The following is an 18,470-nucleotide window of genomic DNA, read 5'->3' as shown; positions in this document are numbered from 1 at the left end:
AAATCTTCGATTAAAAAGACCAACGGGCCTGATCCGACCCGCGGGCCGTAGTTTGCCCACCCCTATATTCTAGAAGGTGACAACAACCTGACTGTTTTCAATGCGTGTCCGCTTACGTCACATAAGTTCCTGAATATGCTTAAAAAAAACATTCATTCGGAATCAGTCATAAATGGAGTGGGGAAAATATGGGATAGAATTTTCCAAGCAGACTTTTTACACAAAAAATACAAAAATAAAACTTTGTAAAATAGACGTTCCAACAAAAGCCTTCTGAATAATTCAGTTGTGCTCTCAAGGTGCTGATGAAGAAAAAGTGCCTGGGTCCTGTGAGGATCCGCAGTGTACGTCAAGGGGGGGGGGGGGATTGGCGCCACCTACCCCTCTCGCCCCAGCCTGACACTATCACAACCCCACCCCAAAAAGAAAACCACTTTTATGTCTCATAAGCCACCTTGAACAACAGCTCAGTCGCATGAAAGCGGGGACGCCAGACTTGCCTTGCAAAATCGCCGTTTTTCTCCTTGACTCGCTCCGAGCAGAACGTAAAAGCTCCAGTGCACGTTTGTGCAGGCGCAGGGGTGAAGGCGGACCCTTCGGCAGCATCGGGTGTGTGTGGAGGGGGGGGGGGGGTCTCACGGTCACACCTCACTGGTAGCGCAACCTGCAACCGAGTGGAGAGCCACTGCGGGGATGTGAAGTGACGCGTACCAGATGACTTCACTTTGTCACATTTCGTCTTTCGTGCACTGGATCAAGTATCATTTTGTTCCATGCTATGTATCTATTTATTTGGGGGGGGGGGGGGGGGTTGCATCTGTGAGAATTTGAGGGGCGGGATTCCCCCCACCGCCACTCTCTCGCTCTCTCTCTCTCTCTCTCTCTCTCTCTCACCCCCCCCCCCCCCCCCCCCCCCCGCCGCCGCCGCCTCTTCTTCCTCTCTTTCCCGCTCAGCTCAGGTACTCGCAAGTCGCTCCGGGTTGTCGTCTCCGCTGGCTTTGGTGGTGGAGGGAAACCTGCTTGAAAGATGGGACGAGCGGGCTTCAGCACCATGGAGAGCGGACAGCTTCTTTTACTGGGTCAGTGAGGATTGTACGTCTTCAGTGTGCGCGCGTTTGTGTGTGTACGTGGGGAAGAAAAGTGACTTATCCAAAGCTGAATTTCAATCAAGGGTGATTTTTTTTTCCATTAAAAGAATGTTTTGAAATCTGATCAGCAGGTGTAGGAAAGTATTTCTATCCAGGTTTTATTCAATTTAAAAGGAATGTAATTTAATATTTGTAAATGGACCACAAGCCAAAAATTCCTCAACTCTGTGATTTTTTTTTTAAATGTCTTTTTTTTTAGTACTGACTCTGCTTGATTTTGGGCGTTCTGAATTTGTGTGTGTGTGCGCGTGTTGCAGTCGTTACTCCACACTGCAATGTGCACAGTATTTGTGTTTCCCCCCCCAAAATGTGACTCCTCCAAGCACATTTCTATCATTTTTGGATTACACCAAATGTATTAAACCAACAAAAAAAAAATCATAAAATCCAATGAGCGTTTCTCTGTCAAATGATTACGTGAGCTCAACTTAAATCTCAGGGGCCCATAATTGGCCCACAAGCTATAGATTCCTCACTTCAATTTTTTTTGGGGGGGGCTGTATCTTTTTCTCTTTGGGAGCCCTGATCCCATTCCTGCTTTTATGTAGTGTGCGTGGGTGTGTTGTTTCGTTGACTCAACACTCCATTTTAATCAGAGCACACAGAGTGTATGAAAACGTCAATATTGAATCCAATGACTTAGGATTTTATCATTTTTAATTTAAGATCTTTGACTCGGTTGTCATCGAAATGGAGGCTCATTTCAGTTTTTTTTTTAATGCTGACTGTGCATTTTTTTGTTGTTGTTGTTTGTTTGTTTTGGAGTACAGTACTGATCGTGTTCCCGTGCAGGCGCGTTGCTGCTGTCGGTGTCGGTGGGCGAGCAGGAAGGAGAGAACCTGTCGGGTCTGTCGGAGAACCCCGACCGGGCCATCTTCGCCGTGCGGGAGAACGGGACCACCTGCCTCATGGTGGAGTTCGCCGTCAAAGTGGTCGTGCCGTACGACGTGCTGGCGCTCAACCGGATAGACGTAAGGAGGACCCCCCACTCCGCCCCTCCGTTGTCATGCCGCATATACACCCCACCCTCATTCCCCCCCAACCCTCACCGCCCCTGCCACCCCCTCAAATCAAACACTTTAAAGTACCATAATGAATACATTTAGACGCAGATCAGATCAATAAAAAATTCAATTCAATGTAAAAAAAAACCTCATCATACAATATTTTGGGCAGATGTTTTTGTTTCGCTTCTTTTTAACCGATGTTAGGCTCAAGGCTTTTTCTAGGGTTGTAACTGGCATGGAATCCTAACTCGGCAGAATTAAAGGACTGCACATCCATATTTGTTAGCGCCACTCAATCAATGATGTTCTCTGGCCATTGTGTGCGCGGGCAGCTGATCACAGAGCAGGCGTCGTTCACGTTGCCTCGCGGCGCGCAGATCGACGGCAAGTGCGGCCGCACAGAGTCGGAGATCCACATCAGCTGGAAGAATGCCTACACACTGCGCATCTTCTTCTCTAAGGTGCCACACAGACACACACACACACCACTTGACCGCGATGTGACATAGTACCACCTCCAACCAAAACATTAACTTGAAAGTACTTTTATCAGCTATAGTTATCTTTATTTTAAAAGGTTTACAAAGTTTTTACAAATGTGATACTTGAAATGTTTAAATTGTGGGTGTGCACACATGCAAGGCCAATTCCCACATTTTATTCAAGTCTGATTAAGATTTTATTTAGGATTTTTTTTTTTTTGTGACTTGTCACCTCCCGGATCAATTGAATCCATTTCAATACTTTGCTGTGAATGTTGTTGCGAAGATGGCCTTAATTCTCGCCTGTGTTGTCGCGCGTGGCAGGAGCCGCGCGCCAAGGGTGCGGAGGTGTGGAAGATCAGCAAGGTTCAGTTCGTGTACGACACATCAGAAAGTACTCACTTCATCAACGCCTACAACCGTGAGTCGGATTATTCGAGCGTGACTCGGCAGCTTTGCCGCGACATCATCCACATTGAACTCATCGCCTTATCCAACGGTATGAGTTGAACGCTTTGGTTGTCTGACAATGTTTTTTGCATTCGCCATCAGCGGGCAAGCGCACGGCAAGCACCCACCGCCTGTCGGCGTTGGTGACGCCGGCCGGCCATTCGTACGTGTGCGCCGCCCAGCAGACGCTGACCCTCATCAGCAACGACCACCAGAAAGGCGTCACCGTCCACATGTACGACATCCAGATTCAACCCTTCGACATGGCTGCGGATTTTGTCTTCAGCGAGCGTGAGTACAACACCGGCCGCTGGTAGCGTAGCGCTTCACACGCAGTCGCTGGAATGTGGGGGCCGGACCCGATGGAATGCATTGCAGCTCACGGTCTATTTTTGCTGCTCAAAGATGAAGTTATCGTCGCCGTCAGAAAGATGTGAGACGTAGTAGCAGAAAATCATTGTGTGCTTTTTCCAACTAAATTACCACATTTTCTTTTTTCCTTGTCACACACTCAGCATACAAGTGCATCACAGACCAGCGCGAGCGCCTGGAGGAGACTCTACCGCTCATCCTGGGTTTCATTCTGGCGCTGATCATCATCATCACGCTGACCGTCTACCACTTCCACCTCAAGCTGAGTGCCAGCAACACACCACCGCAGCTACCATGCGACCGCTCTATGTATAAGAACATGTAGTGGACTTCCTTCCTCGCCTTGACCATCTCCAGCCTGGCATGGATGTTAGCATAAAACGCCGTGCATTTGGAAAGCCATTTGATCATTTATTCCATATCCTTGATGTCCATGTCCATCAAATAAAAAAAAAAAAAGTGTACAATGATATTTTCCTGGAATGCTATGCCTAAAAAACTCTCCTGAAAACACTCGTCGTTGTACACCCCCCCCCCCCCCCCCCGCCCACACTCATTGATGTCTTGCAGGCATTCTGTCCAAGAGATAGATGAGTGGAGTCGGTGCACAGATGAACTATTGATTTTGTCATTGAAATTGACAGCGGCATTTATTTCATTCTATGCAGCTGAACTTGCGGTGCAATTTGTGTTCCAATTTTATTTAGTTATGTTGCATTTCGTGTTTTAGTTTCCCCACTCCCAGCATTCACGAATTGAGGTGAATTTATATCCGGCGTATCGGCCCTCGTGTTTTGATTGAGTGACGTGCCGTGGAAGGCCGAGAAAAGAAGAGAGGCTGTTCTCTGCTTTCCCGCCTCAATCAATATCCCATTTTGCTGCAAAGCACTCGCAGCACACCGAGACAAATCAGACCGTAAGTGACGTCACCTCCTCCCACTTCGTTTGGTTCTCGGCTCCAAGCCGCTGCGGATTTGGGGGGGGGGGGATGATGAGAGGGCAGTCAAGACAAGTGAAGACGGCAGTGAGGGAATGCCCTGGGAAAAATACTATCAGAAATTTGTTTTTCAAAATCCGGCGGGAAGGTCAAAATGTCACATTTCGGAGGCCTTTTTTAAAAAAGATTTTTTTTTAATGAAACATCAAATCTGAATGCTAGTACTGTGGGTGGACACTTGAGGTGTCCGAGCGTGTCGAAAACCTGGTGTGGTTGCGGAATAACTTAGAATCAAATTATCAGGTGAAATTGACGTAGAATTATTTTCCATCTCAACTTGAGAACGCTTCTTGGCGCTGTTCTGGGAGTTTACATACATACATACACACGTGTGTGTGTGTACAGTATGTGTGTATATATATGTTTATTCCAAAGAATTACCAAAGAGAATCAAATTGATATCCAACCAGAACAAGTATTTAACACACTTTTTATTTCAAACACATTTTTATATTTTCCAAAAGTCGAGATCAACACATTAATTTTCAATTTCAGTTTTTAGTCCCCCCCCCCCCCCCCCCCAAGTACAAAACATGTGTCCCTTATCTAACTCCATAACGCACACGCACTATGTACAAATCACAGTGACTGATGGGTCAAAATGGATGCAAACAGGTTTTAAACTGTCGCATTACAGGGGATTTCACGACAATGACGAGCCGTAGTCGTGTATTTGTTTTTCATTTTGTAACCTCCTTGTCTTTTTTATTTTTTTTTATTTTTTATCTTATTGGTTTCTTCAGTAAGTGCTACAGTCAGTGCATCTTGTGACACGAGTGGACAAACCCATTTCATTGGCTCCCTGCAATTGCCAAAGATACACTCAAAGCATAAAATGCTGACTTCAATCATATATATATATATATATATTTTTTTTAACTATTTCAATGACATGTTTTGGACATATGTAGATGTTTATCATTTAATTAATATGTTGAAATTTGTGAAAATGTGTACGGCTGGCACTGGTGACATGCTTGTATCGTTTTAATCAATCGGTGAAATAATTTTTGCAGATTTTTTTTTTCAGCAAATGAAAATCATTGTGTTGATATAATGTCGACAGCATGATGTATACGATACATCATGCTGTTGCCGCATCGTTCACCTTGAAACTGTACGTTGTATAGTATCAAGGTGAACGATGCTGCGTTGGCTCACTTAAGAGTGAGGATTCTGCCCGACAGCAATGATCGAGTTTTGCCAACATATTTTTTTTTGTCCACGACATTCAAGTGACATAAATGGTCTTTTTTTTTTTTTAATCTATTTGGTACAGTATTCATGTTTATTTTAGTGAAAAAAAAGTTTCAAAGTGTTTTTATTTTTGTGTTGAATTGACAAGATCATAAAATGTGTAATCCTATTCATAAATTATCATTCAATCATTTAAATGTCCATTAATGTCTTGACACAAAAACAAAGTGAAGTCACAGTTTCATTGCATTTGAGTGTATTTGAAGAGATCGTTATCGACCGCTGGGTTTCTTGTTCATTCAATAATTTAAACAATAAAATGACTGATTAAAAAAAAAAGGCCACACTCGACAAAAACGAATTGCAATAAATAAATACTTTAAAAAGCTCATAGAAAATGCCTTACCTTACCCTTTTTTGCCCAAAGTTTTGAAGTTCTGTCTACAAAGATGGATAGTGGTAATATATATTTAGTTGCTTTTTTTTTATAGTAACAGTTGGGTTAAAATGGGATATTTGGAATATTTCATGTTTATGTGTGTATATCAAAATATGTAGATCTAGGTCTGTAGATATCGGTGTAGATCTAGAGATCGAGATCAGTCGATATAGATGTATATCGTCAGATCTAGATCTGTGTATTTGTGTGTGTGTGTGTTTATATACATTTGTTTATGAAAAAATGTTTACATAAATTATAAAGCTGAGGAACGTCTACTGAATACTGCTCCAATCACAATGGCTACCACACCATCAAATACCCAAAGTTATCAAAACTGTACACTCAATCTTACAAGTTGCTCTGAAAATACATGTGCAGCTGGAGTGTGGGTAGTTATTCGCCCACACAGGCCTAAAACAACAGGAGTCCGCTTCAGAGTTCCATAATTTCCTCATAGTTGTTTTTGCATGTCTGTCGGTTAACTAATCTACGTCACGGTTACAAGAGGAGTCGGTTTTGACAAGGGGTGGGCAGGATGGCAGTCACCACCGAAGTGCGTGTGTGTGTGTGTGTGTGTGTGTGTTTTCAGCGGTGGCGGTAGTGTCTCATGAGGGGCACGATGCAGGACGGCGGTCCCGACAGTTTGAGGAAGGGATGCTGGAGAAGCTCCTGTGCGGTGGATCGCTGGGAAGGCTCACGTACCAGCATCAGGTCCAGGAAGGAACGCAGCACCGATGACACCTAACACAACACAATCACAAATGTTACTCAGTTTGTCCTGTTTTCTTCTGTCCTTTTTTTCTTTTTCAAAAAAAAAACGTCTTACTATTCATGGTTGGGTTTTTTTCCGGCAAAAAACGCCTGACTATACATGGTCATTTTTTTGGGCTAAAAACACAGTAGTATACATACCATTCACAGTCACTGGTGGTGTAGAGGTACACTTTCGGTCCAGGCAATGGGGGTTCAAACCTCGCTCAGTGATGTGTGAAAATGCAACGCCAGGCACTTAGTTACTTTTTCCTGGAAACCCTCGAAAGTGCATGTCAAATACGCCTTGTAGCCCAAAAATCGCCCATGTAAAGGAAGGCATTTTCTGCCAAAAAATACGACCATGTATAGGAAGGCGTTTTTAGCACCCCCCCTAAAAAAATTATCATGAATAGTAAGGCGTTTTTAGCAGAAAAAAACGACCATGTATCGTAAGGTGTTTTTAGCACGAAAAAACTACCATGCACTAAAGCGTTTTTAGCGCAAAAAATGACCATGTATAGTAAGGCGTTTTTAGTGCCAAAAAAACGACAATGTATAGTAAGGCGTTTTTAGCCCAAAAAAACGACCATGTATAGCAAGGCGTTTTGAGCTGAAAAAAACGACCATGTATAGAAAGGCGTTTTGAGCCGAAAAAAACGACCATGTAGAGTAAGGCATTTCTAGCCGGAAAAAAAAAACGACCATGTATAGTAAGGCGGTTTTAGCTGAAAAAAAAACGACCGCTCAGTGACGTGTAAAAATATAACACATTTTCCTGGAAACCCTTGAAAGTGCATGTCAAATAGGCCTAAAGTGCAAGACAAGTTGCAGTCACAGATAGTGTAGAGGTATACACCCCGGTGTTTGGTCCAGGCAACCCCGGTTCAAACCCCGTTCGGTTTTGTTTGAAAAGACAACACTTTTTCCTGAAAACCCTCAAAGGTGCATGTCAAATACGCCTGTCGTGCAGATATAGATACAGTCGCTGGTGGTGTAGAGGTATACACCCCGGTGTTTGGTCCAGGCAACCCTGGTTCAAACCCCGCTCAGTTATGTGTGAAAATCCAACACTTTTTTCCTAGAAACCCTCGAAAGTGCATGTCAAATAGGCCTAAAGTGCAGGACAAGTCACAGTCACAGATAGTGTAGAGGTATACACCCCGGTGTTTGGTCCAGGCAACCCCGGTTCAAACCCCGTTCGGTTTTGTTTGAAAAGACAACACTTTTTCCTGAAAACCCTCAAAGGTGCATGTCAAATACGCCTGTCGTGCAGATATAGATACAGTCGCTGGTGGTGTAGAGGTATACACCCGGTGTTTGGTCCAGGCAACCCCGGTTCAAACCCCGCTCAGTTTTGGGTGAAAATACAACACTTAGTTACCTTTTCCTGGAAACCCTCAAAGGTGCATGTCAAATACGCCTGTAGTGCAGATATAGATACAGTCGCTGGTGGTGTAGAGGTATACACCCCGGTGTTTGGTCCAGGCAACCCTGGTTCAAACCCCGCTCAGTTATGTGTGATAGTATAGTATGTTGTTTTTTTTCAGACAAAAAACACCTTAGTATATAGTAAGAAGTTTTTAGCCCGAAAAAACGACAATGAAAAACGCCTTACTATACTATGTTGTTTTTTTTGGCTCAAAAACGCCTTACTATACTATGTTGTTTTTTTCGCCTCCAAAACGCCTTACTATAGTATGTCGTTTTTTCGGGCCAAAAACGCCTTACGATACTATGTCGTTTTTTTCGGGCCAAAAACGCCTTAGTATACAATGTCGTTTTTTTCGGGCCAAAAACGCCTTACTATACTATGTCGTTTTTTTTCGGCTCAAAAACGCCTTAGTATACTATGTCAGTTTTTTTCGCCTCAGAAACGCCTTACTATACTATGTCGTTTTTTTCGGCTCAAAAACGCCTTACTATATACTATGTCGTTTTTTCGGGCCAAAAACGCCTTACTATACACTATGTCGTTTTTTCGGGCCAAAAACGCCTTACTATACTATGTCGTTTTTTCGGGCCAAAACGCCTTACTATACTATGTCGTTTTTTTCGGCTCCAAAACGCCTTACTATACTATGTCGTTTTTTTCGGCTCCAAAACGCCTTACTATACTATGTTGTTTTTTCGGGCCAAAAACGCCTTACTATACTGTCGTTTTTTTCGGCTCAAAAAGGCCTTACGATACTATGTCGTTTTTTTCGGGCCAAAAACGCCTTACTATACTATGTCGTTTTTTTCGGCTCCAAAACGCCTTACTATACTATGTCGTTTTTTCGGGCCAAAAACGCCTTACTATACTATGTCGTTTTTTCGGCTCCAAAACGCCTTACTATACTATGTCGTTTTTTTCGGGCCAAAAACGCCTTATGTGGTTTTTTTCGGCTCAAAAACGCCTTACGATACTATGTCGTTTTTTTCGGGCAAAAAACGCCTTACTATACTATGTCGTTTTTTTCGGCTCAAAAACGCCTTACTATACTATGTCGTTTTTTTCGGCTCAAAAACGCCTTGCTATACTATGTGGTTTTTTTCGGCTCCAAAACGCCTTACTATACTATGTCGTTTTTTTCGGCTCCAAAACGCCTTACTATACTATGTCGTTTTTTTCGGCTCAAAAAGGCCTTACTATACTACGTCGTTTTTTTCGGGCCAAAAACGCCTTACTGTACTATGTCGTTTTTTTCGGCTCAAAAAGGCCTTACTATACTACGTCGTTTTTTTCGGGCCAAAAACGCCTTACTGTACTATGTCGTTTTTTTCGGCTCAAAAACGCCTTACTATACTATGTCGTTTTTTCGGGCCAAAAACGCCTTACTATACTATGTCGTTTTTTTCGGCTCCAAAACGCCTTACTATACTATGTCGTTTTTTTCGGGCCAAAAACGCCTTACTATACTATGTCGTTTTTTTCGGCTCCAAAACGCCTTACTATACTATGTCGTTTTTTCGGGCCAAAAACGCCTTACTATACTATGTCATTTTTTTCGGCTCAAAAAGGCCTTACTATACTACGTCGTTTTTTTCGGGCCAAAAACGCCTTACTGTACTATGTCGTTTTTTTCGGCTCAAAAACGCCTTACTATACTATGTCGTTTTTTTCGGGCTAAAAACGCCTTACTATACTATGTCTTTTTTTCGGGCCAAAAACGCCTTACTATACTATGTCGTTTTTTTCGGCTCAAAAACGCCTTACTATATATACTATGTCGTTTTTTTCGGCTCAAAAACGCCTTACTATACTATGTCGTTTTTTTCGGGCCAAAAACGCCTTATGTCGTTTTTTTCGGCTCAAAAACGCCTTACGATACTATGTCGTTTTTTTCGGGCAAAAAACGCCTTACTATACTATGTCGTTTTTTTTCGGCTCAAAAACGCCTTACTATACTATGTCGTTTTTTTCGGCTCAAAAACGCCTTACTATACTATGTCGTTTTTTTCGGCTCCAAAACGCCTTACTATATATACTATGTCGTTTTTTCGGGCCAAAAACGCCTTACTATACTATGTCGTTTTTTCCGGGCCAAAAACGCCTTATGTCGTTTTTTTCGGCTCAAAAACGCCTTACGATACTATGTCGTTTTTTTCGGGCAAAAAACGCCTTACTATACTATGTCGGTTTTTTTCGGCTCAAAAACGCCTTACTATACTATGTCGTTTTTTTCGGCTCAAAAACGCCTTACTATATATACTATGTCGTTTTTTTCGGCTCAAAAACGCCTTACTATACTATGTCGTTTTTTTCGGGCCAAAAACGCCTTATGTCGTTTTTTTCGGCTCAAAAACGCCTTACGATACTATGTCGTTTTTTTTCGGCTCAAAAACGCCTTACTATACTATGTCGTTTTTTTCGGCTCAAAAACGCCTTACTATACTATGTCGTTTTTTTCGGCTCCAAAACGCCTTACTATATATACTATGTCGTTTTTTCGGGCCAAAAACGCCTTACTATACTATGTCGTTTTTTTCGGCTCAAAAACGTCTTACTATACTATGTCGTATTTTTCGGCTCAAAAACGCCTTACTATACTATGTCGTTTTTTTCGGCTCAAAAACGCCTTACTATACTTTGTCGGGGTTTTTTGGCTCAAAAACGCCTTACTGTACTATGTCGTTTTTTCGGGCCAAAAACGCCTTACTATACTATGTCATTTTTTTCGGCTCAAAAACGCCTTACTATACGATGTCGTTTTTTTCGGCTCAAAAACGCCTTACTATACTATGTCGTTTTTTTCGGGCTTAAAACGCCTTACTATACTATGTCGTTTTTTTCGGGCTAAAAACCTCTTACTATACTATGTTGTTGTTTTTTCGGGCTAAAAACGCCTTACTATACTATGTCGTTTTTTTCGGGCTAAAAACCTCTTACTATACTATGTTGTTTTTTTTCGGGCTAAAAACGCCTTACTATACATGGTCATTTTTTTGGCTAAAAACTCCTTACTATATCCTATGTCGTTTTTTTTTCGGGCTAAAAACGCCTTACTATACATGGTGGTTTTTTTCGGCTAAAAACGGCGTACTATACTAGGTCGTTTTTTTTCGGGCCAAAAACGCCTTACTATACTATGTCGGGGGGTTTTCGGCTCAAAAACGCCTTACTATACTATGTCGTTTTTTTCGGCTCAAAAACGCCTTACTATACTATGTCGTTTTTTTCGGCTCAAAAACGCCTTACTATACTATGTCGTTTTTTCGGGCCAAAAACGCTGTACTATACTATGTTGTTTTATTCAGGCCAAAAAAGCCTTACTATACTATGTCGTTTTTTTCGGCTCCAAAACGCCTTACTATACATGGTCATTTTTTTCGGCCTTACTATACTATGTCGTTTTTTTGAGGCGAAAAACGCCTTACTATATACTATGTCATTTTTTTCGGAATAAAAACGCCTTACTAAACTATGTCGGGGTTTTTTCGGGCTAAAAACGCCTTACTATACATGGTCGTTTTTTTCGGGCTAAAAACGCCTTACTATACTGTGTTTTTTTTCGGGCTAAAAACGCCTTACTATACATGGTCGTTTTTTTGGCTAAAAACTCCTTACTATATCCTATGTCGTTTTTTTTCGGGCTAAAAACGCCTTACTATACATGGTGGTTTTTTTCGGCTAAAAACAGCGTACTATACTATGTCGGGTTTTTTTCGGCTCAAAAACGCCTTACTATACTATGTCGTTTTTTTCGGCTCAAAAACGCCTTACTATACTATGTCGTTTTTTCGGGCCAAAAACGCCGTACTATACTATGTTGTTTTATTCAGGCCAAAAAAGCCTTACTATACTATGTCGTTTTTTTCGGCTCCAAAACGCCTTACTATACTATGTCGTTTTTTTCGGGCTAAAAACGCCTTACTATACTATGTCGTTTTTTTTCGGGCTAAAAACGCCTTACTATACATGCTCGTTTTTTTCGGCTAAAAACGTCTTACTATATACTATGTCTTTTTTTTCGGGCTGAAAAAGCCTTGCTATACCATGTTGTTTTTTCGGGCTAAAAACGCCTTACTATACATGGTCATTTTTTTCGGCCTTACGATACTATGTCGTTTTTTTGAGGCGAAAAACGCCTTACTATATACTATGTCATTTTTTTCGGAATAAAAATGTCTTACTATACTATGTCGTTTTTTTTTCGGGCTAAAAACGCCTTACTATACATGGTCGTTTTTTTCGGGCTAAAAACGCCTTACTATACTATGTGGGGTTTTTCGGGCTAAAAACGCCTTACTATACATGGTCGTTTTTTTCGGGCTAAAAACATCTTACTATACTATGTCGTTTTTTTCGGGCTTAAAACGCCTTACTATACTATGTCGTTTTTTTCGGGCTAAAAACCTCTTACTATACTATGTTGTTTTTTTTCGGGCTAAAAACGTCTTACTCTACATGGTCGTTTTTTGGGCTAAAAACTCCTTACTATATCCTATGTCGTTTTTTTTTTCGGGCTAAAAACGCCTTACTATACATGGTGGTTTTTTTCGGCTAAAAACGGCTTACTATTCTATGTCGTTTTTTTCGGGCTAAAAACGCCTGACTATACATGGTCGTTTTTTTCGGGCTAAAAAGGCCTTACTATACATGGTCGTTACTCGTAAGGCGTTTTTAGCCCGAAAAATTGACCACGTATAGCAAGGCCTTTTTAGTCTAAAAAAAACGACAATGTGTCGTAGTGTAGAGGCACACGCGCCGGCTTTCGGTCCAGGCTCCCTCGGTTCAAACCCCACTCAGTCACATGTGAAAATAAAATACACCAAACTCTTTGCTTTTTTTTTTTTTAACTGTAAATGCTCACTAGTGCATGGCAAATACGCCTATAGTGCAGTGCAAGTTACAGTCACTGGTGGTGTAGGGGTAAACATGCAGGTGTTTGGTCCAGACAACCCTGGTTCGAACAACCGCTCACTGATGTGTGAAAATACAACACCAAACATGAAGTTACTTTTTTCCTGCAAACCTTTCGTAGGCAATGTCAAATATGCCGACAGTGCAGACGAAGTCACTGTCACTGGCGGTGGAGAGATACGCGTGCAGGTGTTCAGTCCAGGCAACCCCCGTTCAAACGACCATGTTTTTTGGGCTAAAAACACCTGACTATCCATGGTCGTTTTTTGTGTTAAAAAGTCCTTCCATTACATGGTAGTTTTTTTGGGGTAAAAACGCCTTACTATACATGGTCGTTTTTTTCGGCTAAAAACGCCATACTATACTATTTCTTTTTTTTTCGGGCTAGAAACGCCTTACTATACAATGTCGTTTTTTTTGGGCTAAAAACGCCTTACTATATACTATATCGGGGTTTTTTTCGGGCTAAAAACGCCTTACTACACATGGTCGGGGGTTTTTCGGGCTAAAAATGGCTTACTATACATGGTCTTTTTTTTCAGGATTAAAAACGCCTTACTATACTATGTCGTTTTTTTCGGGCTAAAAACGCCTTACTGGCAACATGGTCGTTTTTTTCGGCTAAAAACGGCTTACTATACATGGTCATTTTTTTTCGGGCAAAAAACGCCTTACTACTGTCGTTTTTTTTCGGGTGAAAAACGCCTTACTATATATACATGGTCGTTTTTTTCGGCTAAAAACGGCTTACTATATATACTATGTCATTTTTTTCAGGCTAAAAACGCCTTACTATACATGGTGGTTTTTTTCCGCTAAAAACGCCTTACTATACTATGTCGTTTTTTTTTTCGGGCGAAAAACGCCTTACTACTATGTTGTTTTTTTCGGGCGAAAAACGCCTTACTATACATGGTGGTTATTTTCAGGCTAAAAAGGCCTTACTATCCATGGTCGGTTTTTTTTTCGGGCTAAAAATGCCTTACTATACTATGTCGTTTTTTTTGGGGCTAAAAACGCCTTACTATACATGGTCGTTTTTTTTTTCGGGCTAAAAATGCCTTACTATACTATGTCGTTTTTTTTGGGGCTAAAAACGCCTTACTATACATGGTCGTTTTTTTGGGGGGCGAAAAACGCCTTACTATACATGGTCGTTTTTTTTCGGGCTAAAAATGCCTTCCTATACATGGTTGTTTTTTTCGGGCTAAAAACGCCTTACTATATCTGGTTGTTTTTTTGGGGGGTAAAAACGGCTTTCTATAAATGGTGGGGGGGGTTTTGGACTCAAAACGCCTTACTATACATGGTCGTTTTTTTCGGCAAAAAACGCCTAACTGCATGGTCGACCATGTATATAGTAGGGCATTTTTAGCCCGAAAAAAATGCCTTATTATACATGGTCGTTCAAAAAAGCCTTACTATACATTTTCGTTTAGCGGAAAAAACACATTATATATACATGGTCATTTCGGGGGAAACAAAAGCTTTACTTTTCATGGTCGTTTCGGAAAAAAAAAAAAAAAACATCCCTGCATGTTTTTTTTTTCCCCCACATTCCGAAAACATGCATGGCAAGTTAATGGAACGCTAAAATTCGTCCCTCAGTTTTAATCTGAGCGTGAATGATTGTTCATCCATGTATGCCCTGCATTTGGCTGGCAACCAGTTCAGGGTGTACACCACTTACTGCCTATAGACAGTTTTTGTATTTGTCATAACCATTTCTTATATTTTCTTTTTTTTGTACTCTTTGTATTATTCCACTTGTTTTCTTGTTTTTATTACACTATTGTATGAATAAAAACATGTTATGTTTCATTTTCATCATAGCAGTTCTATATTTTTATCATTTATTTGTACTTTTTAGTATTTGTTTGCAGCTGTCTTCGGGCAGTAGGCGGAGTCACCCTGAACTCGTTGCCAGCCAATCGCAGGGCAAATTAGCAACTGGGCTAGCTGTCCATTTAGCTCCTGGTATGCTGACAAACATTTCAGACATTACAAATTAACATTTGGCTCTGCTAGCTAACGCTCACCTTATGCGACTCTTTTAGCCGCGGGGGAAGGTTGTCACGTATCCTCCTCATGGCTTGCAAGGGGGGCTCGTTAAAGTACGGGGGCTCACCATCTACCATTTCAATCACCATGATGCCCAGCGACCACACATCTACCTGCACACGTGCGCACACACACACGTCATGATAAATACAATCATGAAATAAAATCTATGATGTAGCAGAATCAGTATGTGTATTACCTCTGTTCCATAAGGCAGTCTGGAGATGACTTCCGGCGCCATCCAATATGGTGTCCCTACCAGTGACTTCCTCTTGGGCACCTCTTTGGACACTTGGGCACAAAAGCCAAAGTCGGACAGCTTGATCTGCGCGCACATGTCAAAAAGTTACCTGCTTGATTGCTTTGTGGTGAGGGAGGTGCAAATCTGACCTATTAGCCACTAATTGCTTTTTAGTCATTTGTTGTTCTACCACCTATTTGATTGGCATTGTGGATGCTACAATATTTGCTTCAGCTTAAAATGTAAATAAAATACTATTTTTCACCTTTGAATTTGATCACAAACCTCTAGTTCTTGTTTAGCATTCAGCCTTTTTAGCAATATTACATTTCGAGCCTTCTGATTGGCTGATGAGTTTTTGACCTGTTTGATCAGAGTACGCGTCTCTGTCAAGGTGGTGACGCATGCATGTGTTTACCCGTCCATCGCTGGTGAGAAGGATGGAATCACTTTTGATGTCTCGGTGGATGACACCTTGCGTGTGAAGGTAGCACAGGGCACGCAGCACCGACAAGCACACCGTGGCAATCTGCTCCTCGTTCATCCTGTCACACGTGCGCATACACACATATCATATGCAGTCGTACTGTGTACTATTTTAAATGGTTGCGAAATCTACGTAAAAGTTGGAGGTTGTATTTTCAGGGGTGATACGCAGAGCAAGAGGTCCCAGATGGAGGTTCAGGTGCAGTGCGGCGCCTCACCCACACGCACACACACGATACATTTACAGCTTTAATGAACACACGCACACATGGCCAGCTGGCAACTATGTGTGCCTTCTGGTGTGGCACAACCCTTAAACTACTATCGGGTTTGTCTCTCTGCGTGTGTGTGTGTGTGTGTGTGTGTGTGTGTGTGTGTGTGTGTGTGTGTGTGTGTGTGTGTGTGTGTGTGTGTGTGTGTGTGTGTGTGTGTGTGTGAGATACTGGGATAGCACTTGTGTCAAATATACACACGCACACACACCGACACAAATACGGGGTGTATTTGTGTCGGTGTGTGTTTCTGAAGTCAAAGTGTCACACGTTTGCAACAAGACAAATGAGTCTTCGGTTAATGAACAGTCAGTGGATGCGTGTATACACACGCACACACACACTGTATGAATGCTAAAATAAGCCAACCTTTAAAGTAAATTTTTTTTTGTGCTAAAATAATTGAACTCAAGTGTTTGTGCGTACCTAAGATGACTGTCACGGTGTTCGAGCAGGATGCAATGGTTCTGGGCTGACGGAGGACTCGAATGACCTCATTCGTAAATTCAAAGAAAGTACACATGCTGGATCTCACGTGACAGTGGTACTTAAGGGTGGAGAGTTAGGATGTCAGATTGAATTTCTGAATGCACCTTTGTGCTTGTCTAAGCTCACTTTGCACTGGTGCAAAGCTAAGATGACTTGGTCTTCTAAAATAAACCAACTGTCTCCGAGCTAAAATAACTTAAAGTGCACTTAGCTTCTTGTACTAAACTAAGCTCACTCTAATTTAGTGTAAAGCTCACTCTTTGTGCTATGATCTTTTTTTTTTTGTTGTTGTTGAGATAACTCTGCTTTGATGCTCTCCTAAGCTAATTGGGTTTTGGTACTGATCTTACTCAGTCTAGAAGCCTTTTAGTGAGTTTGCTGTAAAGGCTTTAAGCAACACTTGTGTGGTCGTCGTGATGACTTTAATTTCCATTGTATTATTTGAGGCTAAAAAGATCCTACAAGCATTCGTTTAATGATGTACAGCTAATTGAAATTTGAGTTGAAGAGGGGGTTTTTTTCATTTCCTTTATGAGGGGACATAACGTCAGCCGACTGTTCCTCAGCCAATCTTTTTATTAGCATGCGCCAACAATCCACAGAAGTGATGGGAATTAAAGTACCAAAACAATCAGCGTGGAAACTCATTAACACAGGGAGACAATTAAGGGAAAGTTGGTGAGTTAAAAAAAAAAAAAAGTCTCAAATGTTGTGAAAGACTTCATTACAAACCATCTGTGTCATGTTCCTCCACTGCTCACGTGTCCTCTGTTTTAACTCCCTCCACCCCCACAATTACATATTACATCTGGGGAGCCATTTGGAGTTACACTCCAGGCATATTTTACCATCAGCTAAACACACTAATATTTTTATAACTGTTCCTGTATACACAACATGTGATCACTTGTGAATAGAAAGGTGGTAAAAATCAATACAACTAAACCAGGGTTCCCACGGGTCTTTAAAGTTAATAAAAATCCATAAAAAAAAGAAGCTGTAAAATTATGTTCTTCATTGTCCTCAATTTTCAGGGAAAGCTAAAATCAATAAAAATCCTTAAAAATGTACCTGTGGTCTTCATTTCATTTGTGTATGTCATTTTCCCCACCCTTCCAATTCATAGTTTTGTCATGCCTTCCTGGTTCCCGCTCTGCTTTTCCCGCTGATTCCAATCAGTTCTGATGATCATCACGTGATCATTTTGGGTCATTTCGGGCCAATTTGACATACGGTATGTCAAATAAAGGGCTTGCTGTTTGCCCATAAAAATAAAAATGCAAGTGGAAGAGTGGGAACCCTGAATTGGGGTTAGGGCGTTTTGGGGGTTAGGGCGATTGCAGGGTTACCATTCTTCCACTTGCTTTTTATTGAAGGACTTTTGAGGGCTAATTTAGCCATTTGTAAGGACTTGTTCTCCATTCAGCAGGGTATTCACGGTGGATTGAATGAACAGAAAGCCATGTAGGTTAATTTTTAAGGATTTTTATTGATTTTAGAAGCTTTCCCCGAAAATTAAGGACAATTCATAATTTTACAACTTTTTAATGGATTCTTATGACCTTTAAGGGGGGCGGCCCGGTAGTCCAGTGGTTAGCATGTCGGCTTCACAGTGCAGAGGTACCGGATCGATTCCAGCTCCGGCCTCCCTGTGTGGAGTTTGCATGTTCTCCCCGGGCCTGTGTGGGTTATCTCCGGGTGCTCCGGTTTCCTTCCACATTCCAAAAAAA

At 41.6% G+C, this 18,470-nt stretch overlaps 2 protein-coding genes across 11 annotated transcripts in view; one reads left to right on the top strand and one right to left on the bottom strand.

Moving 5' to 3' along the window:
- Positions 1 to 918: 918 nt before the first annotated feature.
- lamp5 (lysosome associated membrane protein 5) lies at positions 919 to 5,833 on the top strand. Its single transcript, XM_086100071.1, has 6 exons — positions 919 to 1,079; positions 1,941 to 2,119; positions 2,488 to 2,616; positions 2,962 to 3,058; positions 3,190 to 3,378; positions 3,603 to 5,833. Exons 1-6 carry the CDS (start codon positions 1,028 to 1,030, stop codon positions 3,782 to 3,784), a joined length of 828 nt encoding a protein of 275 aa, XP_085956197.1. The 5' UTR covers positions 919 to 1,027; the 3' UTR covers positions 3,785 to 5,833.
- A 59-nt stretch (positions 5,834 to 5,892) lies between these two features.
- The window catches only part of pak5 (p21 protein (Cdc42/Rac)-activated kinase 5), a 41,451-nt gene continuing 28,873 nt past the window's right edge, over positions 5,893 to 18,470 (bottom strand). For 9 of the 10 annotated variants that reach the window (XM_086100061.1, XM_086100062.1, XM_086100063.1 and 6 more), the window contains 4 exons: positions 15,912 to 16,038; positions 15,452 to 15,577; positions 15,231 to 15,365; positions 5,893 to 6,836 (listed from right to left, as the gene is read on the bottom strand). In XM_086100061.1, the coding sequence (XP_085956187.1) occupies positions 6,681 to 6,836; positions 15,231 to 15,365; positions 15,452 to 15,577; positions 15,912 to 16,038 (544 nt within the window). In that variant the 3' untranslated portion in view covers positions 5,893 to 6,680. Of the gene's footprint in view, positions 6,837 to 15,230; positions 15,366 to 15,451; positions 15,578 to 15,911; positions 16,039 to 18,470 lie in introns of those variants that run through there. The other variant, XR_015097627.1, reaches the window with a different exon arrangement.

Source organism: Hippocampus guttulatus, chromosome 20 (assembly GCF_054856545.1).
Source record: "Hippocampus guttulatus isolate MCC_2025c chromosome 20, RoL_Hgut_1.0, whole genome shotgun sequence".
Classification (NCBI taxonomy): Eukaryota; Metazoa; Chordata; class Actinopteri; order Syngnathiformes; family Syngnathidae; genus Hippocampus; species Hippocampus guttulatus.
This window is presented reverse-complemented; position numbering and strand designations above follow the sequence as displayed.